Source organism: Heliangelus exortis, chromosome 12 (genome assembly GCF_036169615.1).
Source record: "Heliangelus exortis chromosome 12, bHelExo1.hap1, whole genome shotgun sequence".
In the NCBI taxonomy this organism is placed as follows: domain Eukaryota; kingdom Metazoa; phylum Chordata; class Aves; order Apodiformes; family Trochilidae; genus Heliangelus; species Heliangelus exortis.
In genome coordinates this window covers 7,784,268-7,802,664 of record NC_092433.1, presented here as the reverse complement: position 1 = coordinate 7,802,664, position 18,397 = coordinate 7,784,268, and the positions used below count along the sequence as shown (strand labels likewise).

At 37.2% G+C, this 18,397-nt stretch overlaps 1 protein-coding gene across 2 annotated transcripts in view; it reads right to left on the bottom strand.

Moving 5' to 3' along the window:
• The window catches only part of CACNA2D3 (calcium voltage-gated channel auxiliary subunit alpha2delta 3), a 383,322-nt gene extending 370,331 nt beyond the window's left edge, over positions 1-12,991 (bottom strand). Inside the window, exons 1-2 of one of the 2 annotated variants that reach the window (XR_011728222.1) lie at positions 12,177-12,991; positions 11,490-11,571 (exon numbers count right to left, since the gene is read on the bottom strand). Coding sequence is in view for 1 of the 2 variants with exons in the window: in XM_071755835.1 (XP_071611936.1) it covers positions 11,490-11,571; positions 12,177-12,292 (198 nt within the window). In the remaining variant the exon portion in view is untranslated. The remainder of the gene's footprint in view (positions 1-11,489; positions 11,572-12,176) is intronic. The other variant, XM_071755835.1, reaches the window with a different exon arrangement.
• Positions 12,992-18,397: the final 5,406 nt, after the last annotated feature.

The following is an 18,397-nucleotide window of genomic DNA, read 5'->3' as shown; positions in this document are numbered from 1 at the left end:
AGGATAAGAAGGCCAGATATAGCTAAATCTCAGGCTGCAGCCTGGACTTCAATTTTTTGAACTAGGAAAATTGATTTTTTTGATTAGGAAAGCTAATATCTGAGTTGGACAAGAGAAATGCTCCAGTTTTTTTGTCATATTCTCCCCTCAAAATGTTTTTTACAGAAAAGTCCAGGGGGGATGTCAGAACTCATCGCTATTTTTTTGTGCAAAATTGATAAGTTGGTAAAGACAGGTGGAATTCTGAAGTGAGAACTTGGACTTTTTTTCTTTTTTTTTTTAAACATACTATCTATGTCATCATCCTTGTACTTTGTTGAAGAAATGGCAGAAGATATTGTAAAAGGCATGATGTGCATAGGGGGTAATAAATCTGCTGGATGCAGATAGTCCGTGGCTGCAAGTCATAACATAAAGCTTTACTCTTAGTCTCCTACCAGTTTTCATTATCAGTGAAAATTTCTATTAATATAATACGATAGCATCAGGTACAAACAGCTCAGCAGTCATACATTTTGCACAGCTGTCATAAAATGATAGTCATTTAGCTTCAAGGTAAAGCTGAAGTTTGAATATTCCCTGCTTTTCATCTTTGAAGCTTTGTCACTTTAGAAGATAATTATCTAGTTTTGTGACCAACGATGTATTCCCAACACATCGGATTTTTAATACCCATAGTATGTAGATCCTTTTTTTGTATCTTGAAAATTAGAAATTTAGCTTCATACAAAATCTTGAGAATCTATTGAATAGCCAAACATTAAAACATGACCCACAGGAACAATAGAAGACTATATGCCATGGCCCTGACCAAAGTTTTCATAATGCCTTCCAAATAGCATTTTCACAGCGCTTTTACCTAACAAGCTAGAGACACCATGACTGCATAAACTTTGATGCCTGCTTTTTAGGAAAGCAAGTCAAATCCTTGTTTGTTAATAAAAGCATGAAGAAGCTCCTGGCCACCTACTGCAGAATAATTTAAAGTAAAAACAGATTATAAGGTATAAAACCTTCTACCGTTTGACAAATAACTTTATACAATGTTACAGTCCCTTAACATACTGTGGCTAATAGTGAAAGAAAATGGCAAGTGGCTCAACTGGGAGCTAAAGGGTTTGGTTAGCACTAGATTAGAAGGGAAATTGCCATATTACCATAGGGTGGGGTGGAAGGAGGGGGAAGGTATAAAAAATATTTCTTCTATTCACAGTTAACTCAGTGAAAATCACTCTCGAGAGTCCACATGGGAAAAAAAGCCCACCCAGTAGGAAGTAGCAGAGAATTCCATTTAGTAGCCTGTAATGTTAGTGCAAAGTGTTTTAAAAGAATGTGTCAGAAAAGGTGTTCAGGCCTGATGAATCAACTAAGAGATGGTATAATATTGTTTATGAGTAAGGCTTAAGAGAAGACTGAAATGAGAAGTGCCTTCCAATGCCTACGAGAAGGTTACAAGGAAGATGAACCAAGGCTATTTATCGAGGTGCAAACAGGAGAAGTGACAGACAGGCAACATAAATTGCAATGGGAAGTGCCAGCTTAGCTGGGTTTTTATCTTGAGTAGAGTTAAGCATTGGAACAAAAGAGGTTGTGGTATCTCTGACCTTGAAGGTTCTGAAGATTAGAACTCACAGCCCCAAGAAATCTATCCTCATTTTAGCATTGACCTTGCTTTGAGCAGGGAGCTAAAAGACCTTCTAAATCTTTTTTCCAGGATGAATTATTACACAATTCCAGAAATTATTTAAAACAGAGGTCCATAGTAGAAGATAGTCAGACAGCTGTACGAAGGGGCAAGAAGAGGGTTTTTATCCAGAACCAGTTTTGCTGAGTCATTCATGCCAAACACAAGTCTCAGTTATGAGTACAATCAAAATTTTAAAATCATTATCACTGTATTCAAAACATTAATCAGAGATCTACTCGCCTTGCACATTACAGAAATATGGTGTAAACACCATATATAACCTGCCAACAGCACAAAATTCAGGGAAAGCTGTCAGTCCCAACTTTTAACAATGAAAAACAGTTTGGGAGGCTGTTAGAAGCTCAGAAGTGATTTCCACCCTTTCCTAAAAACTAAGAGCAAAGCTCCAATAAGTCATAAATATAAGCAAGTTAACTAAGGAAACAATCATCAGGATCCACTCGTTAAGCCCTGATACCCTGAATGCATTATACACCCACACTGCTCACATTATATCCCCCATCTTACAAACCAGATTAGATCACCATATTATTTCTTTTGTTAATGGACTCGAGAATAAAATTTTCTTGCATCTTTTAGTTCCTTAACTTGAGTGCTTTAATACTTCATAATCTACTTTGAAGGAATAAATAGTAATAGCTACCCTTTTAAGTACCTCCTGTACTGCTAACTGATTTATGCAAAACTTCTGAAACCAGTCTCAGAAGAAAACCTCTCTCTGGAACATCTGCCCATTTTACAACAGAAAGATTCAAATGTAAGCCAAGTAAGGTGGTTCAGATAAAGGACAAGGAGAGAGAGAGGCAAAGACAACAATAAAACAACACATCATATTAAGGAAGGAAAAAAGAAAACACAAATAGGAGTGATTACTCTGACAAAGAAAATGCCTTCTAATATTTTATAAATTGTTTTGGTCACTTTAATTAAACCCTTTATAGTTCTTTTGGGAGTCGCAACAGACAGAACAAATGGCCAGAAACAACCACTTGCCAAACACTTGTCTGATGAAGGGTCATTGCCAGAACCTATATGGCTTGATGTTTCTACCAAACCAATCAAACAGGCTTTACCTAAAAAAATCAAAATCTCAGCATTAATAGTGCTTAGGAAGAACTCTTCTCAAGAGTAAGACTTAAAAACAAACCATTAAATACTGATTATTGCTGACAGTAAAGCACTAGAACCTGTGGCAGGTATATAAGGAATAAACCAGGAGTTTACATTTAACTAGAACTTTACTTCTCTCTCATAGCTACATCACACTGTCATACAAGCCCTAGTGAAGCTCTGTTACACCCAGACTTTGCAGTTACACGTAAATATTACCATGTGGTTCTTGATCTTCAAGTCAAATAGATTAAGATAGCCCATGTTTAATTTTTATATTTAATATATTTATCCTTCTATGGTAAAAAGATGTATTTCAATAAGACCATTTGAATGTATGCTTAGAAGGGGTGGGGGGAGAATGCAAGAGCTCAGCCAACCTGTACAGCAATAATTACAGTGTTCTATAACCTGTTTCTGCTTTGGAAGTTGGAAGCTTTTCCCAGCTAAGTCGTATGGAAATAATAGCACAAATCCTAACAGTGGATATAGACCTCAAAGAAGAAACACTATTACTTGCTTTGCTTACTGTCCAAAATAATTAAAAAAAAAAAAAACAAAAAAAAACAGCCCCCAAAGTATTACATAACCTGTTCAGAAAAGCAACTTTGCCTGAGTTCCACAATTTTCCAGGTCTTCTCTCAGTAAGAAAAAAAAAAAAAAAAAATGTTTTGATCACAAGAAAAACTAATTCTTGAGTTTGAGAATTGTTTGAGAATTGTAGTAATTGTTTATCTTCCATGGATACAGAGAAAATATTTTTTCTTATCCCTGGTTTTCTGCATGTGAAGACTTCTTGCTGTATTTCCTGCCAAGCCTTTACTAGTTTTGCTCAGGCACAGCTTGTCCTATGGAACTAAATCACCATCTAGTGAAACAGACCTGGTTCTCCTTCCTCTTTTCTCTCTCCCCTACCCCATGTATATTTCTTCACACTCTCTTCCTCAGTCCAGAAAGGAAATACACATTTTTATTTTAGGGTGCTTTTTAGCTTGGGTTCTTTTCCTCCTCCAGTTTTCTAGATTATTTGAAGGTTATCATCCCTTCTACACACCATACCTGTCTGCATCAGAGAGTGAAAGGTGTTTTGGAATTTAGGACCAGTTGTCCGCCTCTGTCTGTGTGATGCAAGAACCTTAGCTTAAGGTTTTCTACAGTTTAGAACATTTCTATTCTCATAAATATGGATTTGACATATGCTTTATCACACATGATGTTCCCAGTCAATTCTCAGCTCTCTATAAAAATTCAAGATAGTCACATCAAACACATCAGCCATTTAACCAGAAAATATGGCAGAAAAGGGGAGGAAGTAAAATGCATCAGATCATATGAATCTTCAGAGTAAAGCATTCCTCATCCCTCACAATATTCACCATAGCCACAGATATCAGGAGAAGTGAGAACACTTGGAATCTGTTACCTCATTTGCTGACGACTTTATGTAAATCAGTGTCTTGGCATATCTGTAATGGGTTATAAAAAGTGGAGCTAAAAGGGGAAAAAAAGTCAGTCGAGAGTGAAGAGAATAATGCTTGCTTGTAATAACTGCAAAAGGAATCAGTATGAAAAGCAACACAAGAGAACACTAATTTGTGCTCCTAGCAAATAGGAAACCTCAAATACAACAAGAAGCTAGTCCAGGAGTTCAGTTTCTCTGAAGGCACCTATACAAGATTACAACCATCTACTTCCATAGATCAGCTTAACAACAGAAGCAACAATTCTGCCCATCTCTGCCTTTGAAACTCTTGCCAAGGTAATACAATTTCTCATAGGGTTTTGAAAGAGTCTTCTGAAAGAAACTGTGTTTTTTCTGTGTTAGGGATCTTCCAGAAAGTAAATTTGAACCTCATGTGCAAAATTAAAATCAAACTCCTATACAAAGTACCTAGCAAAGCATTTTGAGTATTATCTTCCACTACAGCTATTATCTTTACTTCCTCAGCCACCATCCTCTTCCAGAAACTTGCTTGTCATGGTGCTGCTTCAGCATTCTCTTATTTTGAAGATACATTTAAAACACATACACCACACTAACAGGCTTGTCCAATATTTGAACCCATGTCATTTAATACATACAGTTATGCATCTAACACTAAGTTCATGGTAAATTCAAATCTCTTCCTTCATTCTCAAAGGGCATCATTGATGAAGTAGCCTTATTTTACCATTGTCTCTAAACAAATTATTTTCTTCTTGACTTGGCTTGTAACCACTGTCAGCTCAAGTCTAGCTCATTAAAGTAATCCAAATGGTCTCCTAAAGACTGTATGAGGCCAACTCCTATGCAGGAGAGATTTATCACAGCTTAAGCCCTGGGTTCTGTATTCTCCTGTCTACTATTCTATTCCCAGATTAAATCTGACACACTGGTTGTAACATCTTTACACTCCTGTGCAAGCAAGTCTGTCTCCCTTGACCAGTCACAGTCTCCTCACTCCTTATATCATCATCTTCAGCAACAGTGTATTAGTTAACTACAAGATAGATAATTCCATCTGTAAAGTCCAGAGAGATCTGAGGGCAGGATACTTTCAGAAAGTATCTGTCCCTGGAATTTTTGCACAGACTTCTTTTTTAAATTCCAATCTTGCACCAATTTTATAAGTCACTCTTAAAAAAAAGACTTAAGCTTTACAAATATACAAAATTTACTGGCAGATGCTAAACAAGCTCATAAAAACATCTATGTAATTTTGCAAAAAACAGCATATGTAGAAAAAGCAAAATGGTATTTCATGAGAACAACAAATTAACTCAAGTATTTCATTCAGATCTTTCATTGAAGCTTCCACAGCAACCTAAAATACAGTCTATCCTACCCATATGTCATTTGTGTTGTACAGTGTGTAACCACTTATTATTTGCAACAAAAAAAAATGTACCCTATAGAACAGTAATGACATTTGAAAGTGTAGGGTATTGATTAGCAGTTGCTTCAAAGTGAATCACCACTGCAATGTGGCATCTATTCATGGCTCTACATACCTTCACTGGCAAGATAATTTCCATGGAGAATCTCTCTTTTAACCTTGAAATGTAAGCATTTTCCAATACAGGATGTGGAAACAACCAACCATAAATGCGTTAAGCAAGAGAATTAACATTCATTTCCGTTCAAGATCATATGTGTTCCAGTTGGATTGTCCACTCAATAATTTCCATATCAAAAGACATTATTGGAAGTGTAATGCGTGCATCAAACTTACTGAAGCCATCTCATATTTCCATTATGTATTGACAACAAAACATTTACTTCCAAGGATTCAAGCAAGAGGATCATGTTGTGCTTGCAAAACCCTGAAAGATGCAGAAAATACTGCAAAATATGGAGTACTGATGGCAGAAGAGCATGAATTGCTGTGACTTAAAACAGGACTTCCCTTTTCATTAAAGAGAAATACAAAACAATGATTGATATCCAGGCTCATTTATACTACAATTTAAAAACAATACCAATAAATTATTACTCCTGCCGTAACTTTCAAACATGAGATGAAATTAAGACCATAGATCATTCAAGATGCAATTCTAGTTTCACTGAAGGCAAAGAAAATTTTCCAATGTCTTCAAAGAAGGCAGAAGTTCATTACAAGGAACAAGGAAAAATTATTCTCTATTATTGAGAGTGCACTATTTGAAGTTTGATAGCACCACAATATTTTCCTCTACAGATCTATATTCAACTTGAAAATTAGTATTGGACCCACAAGTTTTTCCATCTAATACATTAGTAGCATACCTGTGTTTGCTTTTTCTTGAGCAAAGTTTTATCTTTATGTCTGCAGATAACAACATTAAATACTTCCCCAGGCACACAGAAATGTTTTATTCTATTTGGCATGGAGAACAACCTTGTGATTTAGCAGAGTCCAAAGATCACTAAGAATTGAATTGAAGGGGATGGAGTTTCAAGCACCACAAGTTCTAAAACATCATTTGCATCAATCATCAGAATTCAAATGATTTGAGATGCTCAGGTGCACATTTCTTAAATTTCTATTGCTTGATTTTATTTCAGTTCTTGAAACAGGAGTTTTAACAATGAGCTAACTCTGAATTGAGCTTTTGGTAAGCTCTCTACCATTCACATGGCTGGTGTTTGTTTAAGTTTGGGGACTGGGGTTTTTTTGAGGTTTTGTTTGCTTGTTTGTTTTGTTGGGATTCTGTTGGTTTCGGTTTGGTTTTTGGCTTTTTTTTGGGGGGGGGAGTGGTGGTTTCAGCTGCAGAGACAGTGGTGATGCTGCTGATGGTTTGGGGTTTTGCAGAGTGTGGCAGTGATGGTTTGTTTTTTTTTTTTAATTCAGCCATATGCCTACCTGTATTTTAATAATTTTCTTCCTTTTTGATAGAAAAAAATTGGTATTATTTTAGCAGTTTTAAAATAGCTCAGCTGGCAAAAGTTTAAATTGTTATCCAAGAAAACAATCAATGTCTATACCTCAAAATACACATCTCAGTCTTACTGACCCTTCCTTCAAAACAGTAGTTGCAGTGTCTCAAAAAAAGAAACTGTCTACAAAGAGTGAAACCAATATAAGGTTGAATAAAAGAAAAGCTATTAATGTCAAGATAATTGGACTAAACTTCTAAGAATTTAAGTCACTATTACACAATTCAAAACTAAAGATAGATGTACTGCAGGAATCAGATACACCAGCTGAATGCTAATTGATCTAAATTACCCTCTTATATTAGCTTTGCACTGACATTTCCATAGCTGTGAGAAACTAACAAGATGTGGTAAATCGAGTCAGTAAGACAATGCAATTCTGAAAAAAATTTCCTTTAAAAACAGGAATGCTGTACTGATGGCAAAGCCTGCTTTGAGAAAAACACAATGAAAATTTTGCTGAAAGGATTAGGCATATGCAGACTAGAGACTGATGGGCCCTGCAGCCAGTGCTTACACAACAGGGCAGGCTCCAGTACTGACTTACATAAGGGAAACCTGAGACAGCCTTGAACAAGCTTGTCTTCAGTAAGAAACCTTAATGGCAGAACCAATAGGTGCAAAAGAAAAAAAAGTAGTCTCTCCAAAAGAAATTTGAGACAACATAGACCACACTGCATTCTATAGAGAATCAGACACTTCACTGATACTAGAAAACCTTTACTCTGCAATGACAATTATTTTCAGCATTAATAGAAGTCACATCACCTGCATGTTTGCCTCCCTTTTATTACTACAACAGTGTGGAACTGAAAACATACTATTATCATGGACACTGCAATATGTACAGTGGCATCTCTCAATGTCTGTTCCTCCAAAATTCTAACTGTAGCAGATGAAGCAAGGAATATTTTCCTGGTGTGTAACCCTTGCTTTGCATCCTAGACTCAACACGTGGCTTTGCCAACGAGCTATGCTCTCATATTTACTACTGTACTAACTAAAAAAAAAAAAAAAGTTTACAGAACTGTCAAGATTCCAGTAAGGCAGATATATCTTTTCAAAGCCTAAGGAAAAAAATATAAAATATAATTTGAGCCAATTCTTGGACCTCACCAGTGCTTGCTAACAAGGCGAAGAGCGTGCATGTCTCTAGAGAACAAAGAAGCTTCTTGTACACTACCAAATCTATGTGAAAACTGTAAAAACCTCATAAATCAGGTAAATTTGGAACAATATTGTCCTATTTTCTCTGTTTTTCTGAACTCTGAATCACCTTTCTTCAGTTTGAAAGCAAGTAGTAAAACATTAAAGGGCTATATTTTAAGTGCTAGTTCTGCTTAAAAAGTCATCGTGGTTTCTGAAATAATTTACTGAACTATTAGTATTATTTTCTGAATCATTTACAGTGCCTGTAGGTAATCTGAAGTCAATTTCCAGAAAAACCATATATCCCATATATGGGACAACAACATATTTAATAAGGATTATCATAATGCAATGAAATAATAAAACATTCATTTGAGATAACTCAAGATTTTTTTTTTTTTAAATTTGAAGTGAAAAACTATTCTTATATATGTTTTTAAAGGCAAGAGGACAGCAGTGCCAGATACTCATTTGATGTTCATGGTACAGCAAGACTTAAAAGCTGTAGTAACTAAATCAATATTTACAGCTATAAGTTGGCAAAATTTTGCTTTGTTGAGTATTTCACGTGCTCAATGAAATTTTAATGAGTGAAATGACTGAACTCATCAAACATTTGGGCAGTAGTGTCAATCAAGACTTGATTTCAAACCCGTACCTTTGAAAGTAGTGCTCACTATATATACTAACAAAATGAATCAAGTAACCTTTACATCAATTTTTCATTTAGCAAGCTTTTATTAAACTAAATGGCACTACAGAGCAGCTGATAATTGAGAAATCTATACTGCCCAGATACATAATTACATGGACATTTTATATCTTCATTTTTTTAATGATGTTTAATTCATAATTGGAAAACATGGGTTCCCCCAGTAATAGAAGAATTTGCACTGCTTCTAAAAGTTGAAAGCTTGGCTTTAAAAAGACATTGATTCTGATCACTCAGAGCTCACAGCAAATACCAAAAGAATTCCTGATGCCTGGCTAGTGAGGAGGGAGGGGAGAAAAAGCGTTTGCATTTAGAGCCATCCTGTGCTACCACTTCCTTAATTATTATGACAACAGCCACTTACTTTTCATGCTGAAAATACTTGAAAGTTTGGTATGTTTTTATTCACAAAAGCTTACAAAAGAAACAGACTTTATAACAATACAAAAAGATACATGTTGAAGTTATCTGTCATTCAGGCTCATTTGCCACAGCAAGAAATAGTAAGCTTAGAAGGAAAGAGACACTTGCAATTTTAAAAAATCATTGGAGTTTTCCTGAAACTACTGTAACCAAACAGAGAAAAATAAAAAATAGGGAATGTGACAGAGGAATAAAAATGCTCTACATACCTGTCAACTCTGCATTTTATCTTTCCTTCATTCTATAATGAAATATCATAACAAAAGCAAAAAACAAAACCAAAGTAGCTTGGAATGAACATACACTGTCCACTTTCAAAAACGGGAGTACGGATTTTTTAGTGAAATAGAAATGCTGCTGACGAAAAGCTAAAATTATTACCTTCAAATTGCCTACAATTATAACAACCAATAGGAAGAAATCTTGCTACTTCAGAAGTAAAATACACATTACAGAAGGCATGACAGCAATATCTGCTGAAGAAGAGAAGAATGATTAAGGATCTCATACAGACTCTTCATGGATTTTAGCACAATTGCAAAGCACAGTATATTCCATATTTTTCTAGTACATGTTGAGTTACACAGTTTTGGTAGATGCTATTTTTCAAGGCACATTAGTGCAAAAACAGCCGTGCATGGAACAGTTCCAAAGTTAAATAAAGGTACCTGCTTATTATGGCATAATAAAAAATTAAAGCCTTTTAATAATACTTGATTAGATGCAAATCAAAACTGAAAGGTCCATATGCTTTATAAAAAATATAAGACTAAAAATGTATTAAAGAACGTGAGCTAGAAATATATCAAATAATGAAAGTCCATATTTTCAGAATAAAATAAAAGTTTGCCCAGTATATTGAAGTGAAGCCACATGCCTTTAGTAACTATTAAGTCAGTTGCTTTGAATTTACATGGATATCATAAGCTTTTTATTTGAAATGTTACACCTACTGTCTGTTACATAATTTCACACATATAGAAGCCTTTCAAAAGAAGTGCTACAAACTAAAAGGAGTAATTTTCTTCATAATCAGACAAAAAAAATCAACTTAACACATTACTTGAAACTGAAAAAACAGCAGAATTTAACATATGGGTTTACTGAGTGTCTCTGTAGTCAGTGAAAGTCTGTTTTGCATTGCATTTTAAGGATCACATTAAATGCCAAAAAATCGCAGCCTTAAAATATTTAACGTATTCCCTTTAGTGTCTCATGAATTTTTTTCAACAACTGCCATAAAAATAGTCTACAATACAGAACTTTACTATAGGTTGCATATTTAAATCAGAGTATTCAGAAACCTTGATATATACCTAATGCTCAAATCCGCTGTCTCGTTACCCTCTGCCCCAATTGTGTAGACTTCAACCCTTTTCTCAAGTTTTTACAATTCTTCACTAGCTTATTACCCAGCTGTGCAGCTGAGCAAGAAGATAACCACATTCATTCCTCTTATCTGTAATGATGTAATACATCCCAGCACTGGGTTGAGATGGTTGGGGGAATAATGGGATTGTAAAAGCTGCAGGGATGACAAACAACAGTGCAGCCTCCTCCTCATGTACAGTGAATTGCATTCATACAACACAGGGTGAAAATAATACAATATGCACAAATTCTGCTCCTTGAATGAAGTTAACATTTTTCATAAGAAGCAGCTGTTTCAACACAGACACATAATCATCACAATACAGCAACCAGATTAAATACCTACAATCTAGGCTGAAGCCTAGACTTGAAAAAAACCAAAACGATGGAGTTTACTTTCTAATATTAATAAAAAATCATCCAAAAAGAAAAAAATACCAGTTTAATCAAGGACTCTCCAGATAGTGGAGTGCAATGCAAGGAGTCACCAGGGACTAGTATGCGATACAAAAATAGATCCTGGACCAAGCATGTACAGCACTACCCATTCATTTAAAAATTATATCTGCCTCCATTTTCTCTGTTATAACCTTGCTTATTACAACTGAAGAGATCCTTACCTTCTGCAGGAGCTGGGAACCTGAGTACTTGGCTGCGATAGATTTGATCTCCCCACCAAATGCTGAGGCCCAGAGCTTTACACTGTGAAGAAAAAAATGAGACAGGAAGAAATGTAATACACATGTCACAGCAAGCAACACAGACTGTAACAGCTTCAGCTGCACTCAGAAGGATCCCAGCAATTTTGCATTAAAGAGCTCCTAAGGAATCCAAGCACAGCAAAACATCAGCAAAGCTGTTCAAGTACAAGCATGAACACAAACACAAAGTAGTGTTGTGCTAAGGTAAGGCCTCGTATGAAACTACCCAACCAGCGCTGTTTAAAGAATCAACTTGTACAGAAACATGGTTTGACACAAAATAACATGCCCATTGAAAGGCAAGAAGCAGATAAAATGGCAGAACAGTTCTGAATGAGAAATTCTCACGAGTTAACATAACAGCATCAACTTCAGTAAACACAAGCACTTAAGAAAAAAATCTGTGGCCACACACTCCACCAACACACACTCCTACAATAAAATTAAAGTAGTGCTGAGCATGTTAAAGACTACCACTTTAAACACAGCTGAGAGAGGAGCAAAGGTGCCTTGAACAGACAAATATCTGCAATATAAAAAGAACTTGAGCAGTCGAGTTCTCATCCTTGAACACGGTCCTAAGAGCAATAGCATGAAAGCACTTACACAGACAAGGGGATCTGCTGCTCCGATCCAACCACATCCACTAAGGCTGTGTTAAAAGCTGTCCAGAAGATAAAGGAAAAACCCCCAAAAGCCCGAAGATTCAGATTCTCTGGCATTATGCCTCTCTGTGCCTGGAAAGACTTGGGGAAATTGAAGTAAAACTGAATTCAGCAGCAGGGGGGTTTTGCTTCTAAAGCTTCTTTCCCCACCCTTACCCCCTCCACTAGAACAACACTGGAAGAAATCACAGCACCATCCTCATCCCTCCAAAGAATGACCCTTCTCTATGTAATCAGAGGAGAGGACCAGAAGCAAAGCTGTAATTATTTGAAAACTATTGTGTCCCTGGTAACAGCAAAGCGTTTTCCAGCACTACTGCAGCCACTTGCATGTAGTTCTTTACAACTCCGCAGTCAGCAGTGTGCTGGAGTTACTTCAGTGACCTACTGCTGCTCCAAAGTGCCCTTAAGCAGCAAGAAAGCAGACTATTGATTCCAACTGGGGAGGCTGTCTTCTTGCAATCACTGCTCACTTTGCAAATGGAAAGCTGCTTAGAGTTCTCCTCTCCCTCGCCGGTAACCTCCAGCCTTCATCCCAGATCAAGTCAGCCAGTGCATTGGTTCAGTGGAGCAGGAGCAGCAGCCTTTTAACGGGATAGCGCAGAGACAGAGAGGCTGGCACAGGAGGAGCTGGACCAGAGGGAGGGTACCTCTGTGTGGGAAAAGCGGAGAAAGTCTGGAGGAGCTGAAAGTGTAGTTGAGCCCTTCCAGGGAGGCGAGAAGATAGCGCTGCACATTGCCGGGGGCTGAGCTAGGGAGGGCTCGGCAGGGCTGGCAGGGGCGGGGGGGCCGCGCACACCCAACGGGGACCCGGCCAATTCAGGCAGGGCAGCGCTGCGTGACAAGCATCTGTCACACAGCCCGGAGAGGCGACGGATGGACGGAGCTCAGCCCTTCGCGCCGAGAGCGCCCAGCATCCCGGCGTGGAGCCGCGCCGAGGAGGGCACGGACAGACGGGAAGAGGAGAGGAGCGATCCCCACCGAGGTAGCATCGCTGATGAGCCGGAGCAGCGGGATCCTGAAAGGAGCCTCGGGTTTAAGTCAGGCTCGCACATCTAGCGGAGTCGTGTACAGCACGTCCTTGTGCATAAAGGCACGTTTGCTGCTTCCTCCCACGCCGAATGCTGCAGCGAGCCACTATCCGAGAGATCGGGACTAGCAAAGGCTTATGAATGAAAAGAGATGCAGCATAAGTAAATCAATGCAGGGTAACCGACTCGAGCCTATAAATAAATTATTAATTTGTGCTCGTAGAAGAATCCCCTTGATGTAGAAAACACAGGATTACAAGCTCCTCCACTGAGAGAGCAGCGTGGCGAGCAGGAGGGATTGGTGCAGGTATTTTTGTTGTTGCATTTTAAAATCTTTGCTCCCTCCTTCTGCCTTTTTTTTTCCCCTTTCTTGTTTCTCATCTTCTTTATTAAATGCAGACTTAAAATAGCAATTGAACTTCAGTGTAAATAAGCATGACAAAACCTGGAGATCGTAGCATGGGCTGAGTCATCCTTGCATCATGCAATATAGTTCCAGTGTCAGCTCCAGAATTCTAGTTTCTTCCCTCTGGAGTTAGATATAACAGCCCAAAATAATTATTCTGCCTAGTATACTGTTCTGTTCTTAACATTTTCTGGCTTGAAGCTGGATAAGTAGTACCTGTATTTATTTTTTTTTCCCCACACATTACCATTTCTAAGAGCACTGAACAGTTTGCTTTAAATACCAAAACCTCAGTTCAGCACCTGGCTGATAAAAGCTTTCTGATTCCTCAGAAGAAACCAGAAGTTTAAAGATAAAAAGATTACCTCAGGGAAACCATACGGAACAGTTGTACACTGCAACTTTCACCACCCTCTTGCCATCCCCACCAGGAACAGTAAATGTATCATAATTTCTGTCTGTACTATTACCTACTTATAAAGGCAATAATTAAAGTTTTGTTAAACAGGGCACTCATTTTATGTATTAATCAACCATTTTGAAAATCCTATTATTTGTGCTGTTACTGTGGATTTTCTAAGTGGTGTTTTAAATATGCTGCCATGTCACCAGGTGTTCAGCCTACCTAAAGGCACAAATGTAAAAATGCACATGGCTGATGAACTGAATATAATGAATTATGTGCACCTCTGAACATATTATATAAACCACAATATCTTTCCAAAACTGGGGATGAAACCAGAATGGTGGGCTGCCTTACTGCTTGTGCTGTTTAGCTTTTTTATGAACTTAACATTATTAGGAAAAGAAATTCATGAGGCTATTTTGAAGGACTCAGACTTCATTTCTACATTAACATAGATCCTTATCTGCTTCAAGTCAACACAGGGCACTGGTGATAAGTAACAGCTAGCTTCTTTCTTCAAAGAATTACTGGAAGCCCTAGAAACTTTTAAAAAGCACATACAATATGCCTGTGTTCAACAGACCTGAGAAATTTAATGTGTACTAAGACCATCACACTAATTATTGGCAAGGAAAGGTGCTAAAGTGACTTATCAAACTTTGACTTTACTTACATTTATTACAAATTCAATACCATATCAGAACTACAGTTTGTGTCTTTAGAATAAACAACTGTGCACTCACATTTAATATAGAAATCCCCTTTGTACTATCACAAGCCTCAAAAAAAGTGTATAAGAATCAATGAAATTGAATGGCAAAAAGAAGTAAGTTCTGCTGAATGGTTCAAATCCTTTATATTGGGGATACAGCAGTGTGCTTTGTTACTTGATACAGTCTTATGACATCATGGAAGAAACTCAGAAATAAAAAAGCTAACGTTCAAAGCATCATAGTAATGAATTTATATTTTGGAAGTAATGTGGCATTTCTATCATGTCCTTAAGCTGGTTTAAGTTACTGTCAAATCAAGAATCTTTAAGTGCTGGTCCCACTAAAAAAAAAAAAAAATCAAATATGTATCAGGTAACTGGTCAGAGAAGGAAAACATTTATGCACTCAGCAAATTTACATTCTAAAACCAAATGTATCTCAGCAGTGAGTGCAAGGAAGTTGCTCAAGTGCCAATGGTCCTAGAAGCAGAGCTCCTCATCCAAGAGTATTAAGTTGGATCACCCTGCCCCCAACCCCATTTTTAAGGAACAAAAATTACATCTAATCTCCTGCTGTGTCTTTGATAATCAAGTACAATGGCACATTTTAGCATCTCTCAGAAAATGAAAGAAGCAGTTTTTCCCATGAAGGCAGAAATAAAATTTGTACACATGAATCATCAAGTAAATGTTGTAACAAAGTCACAGGCATAGTCAAAGAAAACTGATGAACCCTCAAAGCTTCTGCAGTGGACTACGTTCACAAATATGTACATGAATTGAAACAGAGGGATTGGGAGAAAACAAAAAAACACCCCACAAAAACCAAATACACCACCCCCCTCCACCCCCAAGTAAAGGCAAACAAAAAACAGGTAAGGACAAAGGGTAATTTGAGACATGACACAAAGGCTGAAGTAGAAAACACAGACTAAGGTGAAGTCCTGTACATAAATAAGGTAACTCTCCCTGAGAAATTACTTCTCTTATTTTTTCCTCTGTCTACCTCCATATATATCTTTACATTCATAAAAAGGTGCAGGAAAAGGGTCACATTTGCATTATCTGAGCATTCTTTGATGTCTTCTGATTAGACACATATCAAGACCCAATAAAAAGAAATAAATCAAGAGGCATATGGAGAGAGAAACATATGATGCAGGGGAGCAGAGTGGGAGGAAATTATATAATTAACAAATGCTTATTGTACTTTCTTCAGATGCTTATCTACAATGAGTTCTAAACAGAGGGGAACAAAGGCAGAAGTACTAAAAGCCTTGCTGCAGATGCAAGCTACATCTACTGGAAATTACTTTAAAAATTAAAAAAGTCTGATCTATCTATATTCCACATATTAGAGGATTCAGATACTGCAAAAATAAGAAAGTCCAAACTACACTGCATGACGCAGTGTTAAGACTTGCTTTGTCATATATTCCTGAGCATATCTAAATACTGAAATTAAAATCCTCAAATATGTTCTCCACCATGCTTTGTTTGTTTGACTCAGGAGATCAAAATGTTCCGTCCCCCCTTTTCCCTTCTCTGAAATACTTCTCTGAAAAATTGATCCCTTAAATAAAGGCCATGGGAGGGGAAAAAATGGAGGAAGTGAAGGGATGCAGCCACTTCATGCAATAAACAATTTAATATGCCCTGTACTGAAAATCCTTCCAGCCCTTAACAACTGTGTGCAACTCTGCGCTTACTTCTCTGCAAGTAGAATGTTTCACTTGCACATGGAAATGAAAACACAAGTACATAAATAACACAAAGTCATCTCAGCTTCATAAAAGCACTTGGAGATTGTCAGATGAAAGGTGAACATTAAGGATTTATTATTTCAAAACAATCCGATGGAGAGAGGATTCATCAAGCAGTGTTTGCATGCTGTGAGAACACAGGCTTGCTTGTTTCAAGTGAGCTGTGCATCTGAGAAAGAGCAAGAGGCTGCACATTAGACCTATTCTGTAGAGACTTAGCATATGTACATGTATTCTTCAAATTTTATAAAAGGTCCCACGTGTATAAATCTAAGTGTTTCGCTGGTACAGAAATGCCTGGTTATTGACAGATTCCAACCCACTTGCAACAAAGATTGAGGTCAAACAACATTACTCACTGGCTTAAATGAACACAATTTCACATTTTGGGCATGAGCTAGTGTCCTGTAAAAATGAAAAACCTGCAAAAACTAAACCATGTCAGTATTGTGTATGTAACTTGGTATTTATTCTCATGTCACTGAGTCAGTATAAATATAGGTTGCAATATGCCCCTAGTGCTCTCATGAACAGAAATATTTTTTTTGTTTGACCTGAACATATTACAATCTCTAAAAGATAATATATACATATATATATATTCACACACACACACACACACACACACACACTCTCTCAATATATTGTGAGTACAGCATTTTCGGTTACTGTCACATTATCTTTAGCACACTTCAACACCAAATAAACCTTACAGTTTGCCATAAACCCCCAAGGAATGCATGGTTAATTTAGCTTTTACAAAGCCTACATTCAGCTGGCTTTATCATCTCCACAAGGAGTTAAAATGTAAAAGAGAAAAGCATTATCACATCCCAGCCTATGAGAGCTCACACTGCATGGTAAGCTAGAATGCTTTAAGCTAATGATGTTTATAGCTAACAAAATCCAATTTCAGCAGTCCACTGTAGCTCCAGTCTGTTAGTGCCACTTTGCATAAGCTTCACTCATTTTGAATTTTCAACTATTAAGACAAAGTCCGCATTGGGGTTTTTTTGAGTGCCACGCTAGGAAATGAACCTTTCTCTAAGAAAATAAATTACCTTTTAAATCTCAAGGCTGGTTCTAGGTTGTAAATGTTAATGCTTTCAGCAAATTCAAAATACTTGAAAACAGAAGACAGGACCTAAAAATAAGAAACTGTAATTGAGAGCTTTAACATCTTGGAAAAAGTACTATGAAAACAAACAATCCAGCATTCTTTCTCTGAAGACACAAATGAAGACTACAAGTGACAACACGTTTACATGCAAATTCCCATCTATACACTAGAATGAAACCCCTGGTCATATCCATAATGGCCTGCAAATGTTCATCCAAACCTTACAAATTCCTCAGAGCCACTTTAAGAGAGCCTTGTTAAAACCCAAGATATGGGGTTTAAAGGTTAGGAAAAGCATTGCTTGTCCTTCAGCTCTTGGGAGGATTAGAGGCACATAAATGTAGGTACCAAAAATTATGTAGTAAGGGGAGAGGGGGAAGAACTGGTACCAGTCAGACTCTTTCTAAAGAGAGCTCTGTTTGCACCAACACATGGAGTGTCATTTGCTGACCAGGGCAAACAGTGAAGTTGATTCCAACCACCCAGCTGAAAGCAAACTATAAAGTTCAGACTAACATTTCATTATCAGCAAAATACTGTCCTTATTGTAAAGCTGAAAACATAATTTACCTTTTGATCCAAGAAAAAGAGCTATGTTAAGTATTTATGTAAAGCCAGTAGGTACTTCAGAGGCCCATAATTCTGTCACTGCCCAATTAATTCCTGCATCACAAGTAAGACTTTCTGAGATGGAAACATGACTTATTCTTAAGGCTTAAATATC